Source organism: Cynoglossus semilaevis, chromosome 8, assembly GCF_000523025.1.
Source record: "Cynoglossus semilaevis isolate Cse_v1.0 chromosome 8, Cse_v1.0, whole genome shotgun sequence".
Taxonomy (NCBI): domain Eukaryota; kingdom Metazoa; phylum Chordata; class Actinopteri; order Pleuronectiformes; family Cynoglossidae; genus Cynoglossus; species Cynoglossus semilaevis.
This window is the reverse complement of record NC_024314.1, coordinates 28,588,284-28,595,425: the sequence shown is the minus strand read 5'-3', so window position 1 is coordinate 28,595,425 and position 7,142 is coordinate 28,588,284. Positions and strand designations below refer to the sequence as shown.

The following is a 7,142-nucleotide window of genomic DNA, read 5'->3' as shown; positions in this document are numbered from 1 at the left end:
TTATATGTCTTGAAATGATACATATATGTCTGTAAAAGGAACTTATTTCTTCTTTAACTTTTATCAAACATGAACGTTTTTAATAATAATTTTTTTTACAAATCCAGTCACATACATACACATGATGTAAGACCTGTCTGATTAAAATAGTTAAATAAAATAAATCAATTGAATTGTCCATGTAGGCAGGTCACATTTAATTGAAAATGATTTATATAAAAAAATACATTTATATATACTGTATATTTTTATGTATTAAAATTATTATTTATTTTCAAAATTTGTATATGTTTATCTGTGATGCAACAAACAAAAAAAGGACCAACATATTCTTTAGAACAATTTCAATTTATTTTACGTGTGTATTTATGTATTTAAAGAAACAGTTCTCAGTTCCCTGTTGTACCAGACGCAAAATAATTAATTTATATATTTTTGCATTTGTGTTTTTTTTTTCTTCGTGTTTATCAAATGTGCTACAAATAAAGATATTAATCCAAGTTGAGCGTTTTATTGTGAAGGGATTCCACTACCGTAACCACAGGTCTACTTCCGTGTTGAAAACAGGAAGTGGACTTCGACAGCCTAGCTTTACGGCAGGAGCCTCTCCACTACAAACACTGAGCTTTTTTGCTGTTCGTTCTAATCACCGGTGTACTTTTTTTTTAAACACAGCTCCGGGTCAAAATGTCTGCCAGAAACCCAGGCACCGAACTCGGTAGGTTTAACTGATTCCTGCCCTCGTTTCTCCTCGAGTGTAACTTAAGTTTCTCCCCCACACGTGAGCTGCTTGTTCGGCGTCTTTTAGCGGTGTATTCGCTGCAAAGTTTTACATATAAAGCCAGACAACGAATAATGTTAGCATTCATTTTTTTGTTAATAATTTTTTTCAACATCTCCACACGATATGACAACGAGGCAGTAGTTCAAACTCCTCAAACCGTATTAATGAGTAACAGTGTGGAGGTAAATGACCTGTGAATAACTAACATTTATTCAACAGAAAGTAAAACCATCAGCACCGACACTGTAACATATGGTGGTGGAAATATTACCCCAGGTATAAGCCGCATGTTGACAGTAATAATGTGACCATAATGAAGTTAATTAGAGTCACAGTGTAATAAGGAACCCATCAATCAAATCAATCAAATTTTATTTATATAGCCCACATTTACAAAATACAGTTTGTCACATGGGGCTTCACAGGGTTGGTAACATCCTCTGTCCTTAGACCGTCAGCCAGGGTAAGGAAAAACTACCGAAAGAGAAACCCTTTCAACAGGGAGAAAAGAGAAAGGTAGAAACCTTAGGGAGAACCACAGGTGACGGATCCACTCCCTGGACGGACAGACGTGCAATAGATGTTATCAGAACATATTATGAATGTATAAACATCCATACAGCAAATGGTACCGATGTTTATCATATTATAAAACATTATTATAAAACTGATTGGTGTTTTATTTATTTATTTACTTACTTATATATTTGTTTATTTCCCCCTGCTCCTGTGGTGTAGATCTGGAATGGATTTCCAAAGTCAAGGTCAATACCCAAGCTGTCCTGAAGAGGGCCCAGCAGATCCAAGGACACAAGCTGCTGAAGAAACAGTGGCAGGTACCGTTCACCGCCTCACGGTGTCACTGCATAGTTCAAAGTCTGTCTTCGTGTGCCTTCACGTTCGTCTCATTTTAGATCACGTGACATGTCGGCCGTTTGAAGTTGTTCAAAAGTCCAGTTTCCGGTGAGAACTGAACTGTTTCTCTGGCTGTTCCTCGTCGAAAAGTTGTAACCCATGACGGACGACTGTTCTCTGCTCAGCTGACATTTTCATCCGAAACCTCGGACCAAACTCCGTGTTTCTGTTTAGACAAAAAAAGGCCATGGAACTGAACTTGGCCTTGATAATCCCATCACTCAGATTACACATGACGTCACAAATTAAACATTATATATCCATATATTGTCAACGTTTTTTTTTTCAAATGTATATACAAACTAGGTATTTTTCCCGCCACATTTTTCCAAATAAACCGTAATAATAAATAAAATGGTAATGTTAAAAAACATTATTATAAAACTGATTGGAGTTTTATTTATTTATTTATTCACTTATATATTTGTTTATTTTCCCCCTGCTCCTGTGGTGTAGATCTGGAATGGATTTCCAAAGTCAAGGTCAATACCCAAGCTGTCCTGAAGAGGGCCCAGCAGATCCAAGGACACAAGCTGCTGAAGAAACAGTGGCAGGTACCGTTCACCGCCTCACGGTGTCACTGCATAGTTCAAAGTCTGTCTTCGTGTGCCTTCACGTTCGTCTCATTTTAGATCACGTGACATGTCGGCCGTTTGAAGTTGTTCAAAAGTCCAGTTTCCGGTGAGAACTGAACTGTTTCTCTGGCTGTTCCTCGTCAGGCCGCCTGGCTGCTGAAGGCCGTCACGTGTATCGACCTGACCACTCTGTCCGGGGATGACACGCCGTCCAACGTGCACCGGCTGTGCCTGAAAGCCATCCAGCCAATCAGAGTTGACCTGCTGCAGAAGATGGACATGCACGACAAAGGTGTGACCGGGCAGTAGAACCGGCAGCTTCACATGTCACGTCAAACATCAGTGTGGAACAGTCAGAAACTTTAGAGCTGTCCTGGTAGTACCTGAACTCAACCTGCAGAGGGCGACAGAGGCCAGTTAATGATGTTCTTGTGTGTGTGTGACAGGAGTGACCACCGCGGCCGTGTGTGTGTACCCGTCCCGTGTGGCCGATGCTGTGGCAACTCTGAAAGCTGCCAACTCCAGCCTCCCTGTTGCCTCAGGTGACTCACTTTTACCCCCCCCCCCACAGTGCTGCTGTGTATGTGGTAACTGTGTAGTACTCATGAGGATTTTTGTACTTTGTATTACTGGGTTAACTTCCTTGCAGGACCACAACTTTATGACAGACGATCATGTCGTTGGTGGCGAACCTTATTTTTATTATTATTATTATAACATCTGTTTTTTTTTCCCCCTAGTGGCCACTGGTTTCCCGGCGGGTCAGACGCCACTGGAAACGCGTCTGCAGGAAGTTCGTCTGGCAGTAGCTGACGGAGCCACTGAGATCGACATCGTCATCAACAGAACGCTCGCCCTGACGGGCCAATGGAAAGGTACCACCTGTACTGTACCATGTGACCCGCAGTAACTCTGACAGCAGTATTCTGACTAGTCTCAGGCGTCCCAGATGTGAGGGATCTGTGGGCCACAAATGGTCCTCAGACCAGGAGTTTGAGACCACTGAACTCATGGTTACACACGCTCACTCGTCCTCTCTCTCTCTCTCTCTCTCGTTCTACAGCCATGTACGACGAGATCACTCAGTTCCGCGAGGCCTGTGGCCACGCCCACATGAAGACCATCCTGGCCATCGGAGAGCTGGGAACCTTCACCAACGTCTACAAGTCCAGTTTGGTGGCCATGATGGCAGGTCAGCACCTGGGTGTCGTTGTCATATATATTTTTTTTTTTTTACAGTTAGCGATTTATTTTCTGCAAAATTAGTAAAATCAATGTTTCACAAAAAAAAATGTTGACAAACGAACCTGAAAATGTTTCACAAAAAAAAAAAATGTTGACAAACGAACCTGACGATGGTGAGGAAACGTCACTGACTGTTAGGTAGTGGAACCGTATCAGATATGACGAAGTATCGGTACCAGGACTGTAAATATCGGATCGGTGAATCCGCTCGTTAACATCCAGTTAATTAAACTGATCGTTTTCACGAAGGAGTTCGGAGTAAAAAAAAACAAAAAAAAAAAAACGCCTCTGTGCAATGTACGTTTTCATCCACATAGTGGCGCTGTTGTGAAGCTTTTTTTTTAACCTATTAGAAAAGACAAACCTGGTGGAGCACTATCTCACACACACACACACACACACACACACACACTCTGACTGTGCTTAACTGGCCGTCACATATTAAGCCGATTACAGACCCGATCGTCGGGGGCTCTGATAGAGATCATTATTAAAATGCATCGCTTTTGTGGCGTCGTCGCTCCTTAATCTCCTCTTGTTCCTGAGAATTGCGGATGAGATTCCTAAAATTGAATGATAATTTCACCTATTAATCTCCGATGCCGGCTTTTTTACTCCGCCGTCCCCCGCCACTATCCCCCCCGCTCCTGCAAATGAATAGAGCTTCATTACCGCCACCCGCGTTTAATAACCGTTATCCATTATCTGGTAATTAAGACTCCCATAACGAATCCTGAGGATTATTCCAGTTTGAGGACGAGAGAGAGGGGGAGAGAGAGAGAGAAAATACATGTCTTTAATGAAATGGAAAATGTTCGTCTTGTTCTGTGGACTAATGAACAGTCATTACACACCGCGGCGGCAGAAGGATTTTTCCCTCCTTTTGTTCTTTCCTGCAGCCCCGGAGTTTGTGGGTAATTTATTAAAAAGCATCATTTCATCTTCTATTTTTATCAGCAAAGCAGATAAAACATAATTGGCTGTGAAGGAAGTGAAAGATGGATTCTTTTTTTTAAAAATTTTTTTCCCCCTCCACTGATAAGCGTGCAGCTGCCCTCTGTTGGCCGTCAGCGGCAGCATATGTTCCTGTCAGCCCAGGACAGACCACCAGAACAGACCACCAGAACAGACCACCAGAACAGACCACCAGAACAGTGGTCTGTCCGTCAGCCACTCTGAGACTTTTTTAAAATTTTAAAATCACCCACCATCTGTCACTGCGGCGCCCCCATCAGCCAAGGCTGGGTAAAGCAGTGAAATGTAGGTCATGTTGCAGTTTGTTCCCAAACCTTTCCTGCAGCGCCCCCTGCTGTAGAATATGTTATAAATCAAATTATAAATCAGTGCAGTGTTGTCCCACTCTGGGAGCCATAAAAAAAAGTTAGCTCTGGTCTGTTGGACCTATGAGGGCCCCTGTCCCCCCACTTTGAGAACCATTGTCATATAGTGCTTGTGATTGGTCGTGTGGTTTTAATTTTAGAGTTTGACGCAGACTGAGAACCGCACACACGTGTCACCTGTTTTACGTCAGGTTCAGACTTCATCAAGACCTCCACCGGGAAGGAGAGCGTCAACGCCACCTACCCCGTCGCCATAGTGATGGTGAGGGCCATCCGAGACTATTACCTGAGCACCGGCCACAAGGTAAGAAGACGCGGGTAACGTCCGCCAACCCTGGGCGTTGATAATATTCCCTCAGTAATGAGATAAAGGTTAAAGTGGTTTTTCAAAATAAAAGTCCTTCAAGAGTTTCATCAAAGGTTGACGAAAACGAACGTCAACTTCGAATGAGAGAAAAATGTTGCATGACAAGAAGCGTTAACTGTGGTGTGTTTTTTTTTTTTTTTTTTTTTCCAGGTGGGTTTCAAACCGGCAGGTGGGATCAGAACGGCTCAGGAATCCCTGGTTTGGCTCAGTCTGATGAAGGAGGAGCTGGGTCACGATTGGCTGACTCCTCATCTCTTCCGTTTGGGAGCCAGCAGTTTATTGGCCGACATCGAGAGACAGGTGAGGACACACACACACACACACACACACACACACACACACACACACGTATTTACTAGTTACTGAAGGGCTGAGTACAGTACAATTCAAAGAGTGGCCTGAGGCCCACATGTGGCCCACATGTGGCCCAGAAACAACCCCAGAGTGGCCCACTCTGATAGGTTGATAAATGTTCAGAAAAAAAAGTCAGAGAATTATGATGAATTACAATTATTTTATCTTTAATATTTATAACACTCTCACCTTAGGTTTGATTTTAATATCTTCTCTGAGAAAGACATTTTTTTTTTTAAATCTTCAGGTATTTTTCAGGCCCTAAAATTTCAAATAAATTATAAATAAAACGTAAAATAAATTCAATTTAAAATATAAAATAAAAAAATAAAAAAATGGATAATTGAAAATAATACAGTAAAATTTAAAGTAAATAAAATGGATGAAAATTATTCAAATTGCAGGGAAAACTTTAAAGAAAATGCGAACGTACTTCAACCTCCTCCCAGGATTGGCTGTCTGAGGTCACATGACCTGGTGTAAATGAAGATTCTCTCCTCTCTCTTCTCTTCTTCGTGTGCGTTTGTGCAGATCTATCACCACGTGACTGGACAGTACGCAGCCTATCACCAGCTGCCCATGGCCTGAGCCGCTCACTTCCTGCTTCACTGACCAATCAGAACCTCTCACAGACTCACCACAGACGCACCTCTTTGTGGTCTACTCTAGACCTTTCCAAAGCCTGGGTCGTGTCCTACAGATGGACTCACTAAGAGAATGGGATTAATTAATTATGACTGTGAAAATAATTTTCAAGACAATTGTCAGAGAAAAGATATGAAATGTGAGCGTTAATATATATAAATATATATACATATATTTATATATATTTATATATGTATTTATATATATGTATCTATATATACATACATATACATACATATACTGTATCTATATGCATATACAAATATATATTTATATACACATGTGTCTATATATATGTGTATATATGTATTATCAGAAACTAATGAACGCGGCTAAAAATCAGTTTTTTTTGCCAACACTCGGTGCTAGTGATTTATTTTGAATTAACAACACTGTTCTTGCTTTGACTGTGCACGGTTTCTCACACACACACACACACATGGACCAAATGAAGTATCTGACGTTAAAATCTGTTTTTTTCAAAAATATTTTATATTTATCTTAATTTTATCGTAAATCTTTTCAAAATAAAAATCAGTTCCTATTTCATCCTCTGAAGACAAACGTGATATTTAATATATGATACAAGGTTTTTGAAAATTAAAAATCATGACATTTTGACCTTTTGACCCCAAACGTCTAGAATGAAAAATAAAAAAGGAATTTAAAAATGATGACATTTAAACATATATATATATAAATATACTTTTGTCAGAAACATATATGGAAGAACATGGAAATAAATGAACCAATCACGGCGTTGCGTCACGTCCACATTTCTCCGGCTGCGCCGTCTTGTCAAGTTTTCTCGGTGTTTTCTCGGCGTTCCCCGGCGCGGCGTGTTCTGAATCCATTATTGATGCCTGCTCTGCTCTTACTTTCATACGGCAGGAAGCTCATCCAGCCGAGGGGCGGTG

General features: G+C 41.0%; 1 protein-coding gene across 1 annotated transcript; it reads left to right on the top strand.

Moving 5' to 3' along the window:
- Positions 1 to 559: 559 nt before the first annotated feature.
- Positions 560 to 6,399, top strand: dera (deoxyribose-phosphate aldolase (putative)). The gene is made up of 9 exons (XM_008315998.3): positions 560 to 718; positions 1,523 to 1,620; positions 2,419 to 2,566; positions 2,721 to 2,816; positions 3,015 to 3,149; positions 3,338 to 3,466; positions 5,051 to 5,163; positions 5,377 to 5,526; positions 6,112 to 6,399. Exons 1-9 carry the CDS (start codon positions 688 to 690, stop codon positions 6,166 to 6,168), a joined length of 957 nt encoding a protein of 318 aa, XP_008314220.1. The 5' UTR covers positions 560 to 687; the 3' UTR covers positions 6,169 to 6,399.
- The last annotated feature ends 743 nt before the right edge of the window (positions 6,400 to 7,142 follow it).

Coding starts and splice junctions, on each gene's coding strand:
- dera (XM_008315998.3), top strand. CDS start 688: ATGTCTGCCAGAAACCCAGGCACCGAACTCG. Junction 1,621..2,418: donor TGCTGAAGAAACAGTGGCAG/GTACCGTTCACC, acceptor GTTCCTCGTCAG/GCCGCCTGGCTGCTGAAGGC. Junction 3,467..5,050: donor TTTGGTGGCCATGATGGCAG/GTCAGCACCTGG, acceptor GTTTTACGTCAG/GTTCAGACTTCATCAAGACC.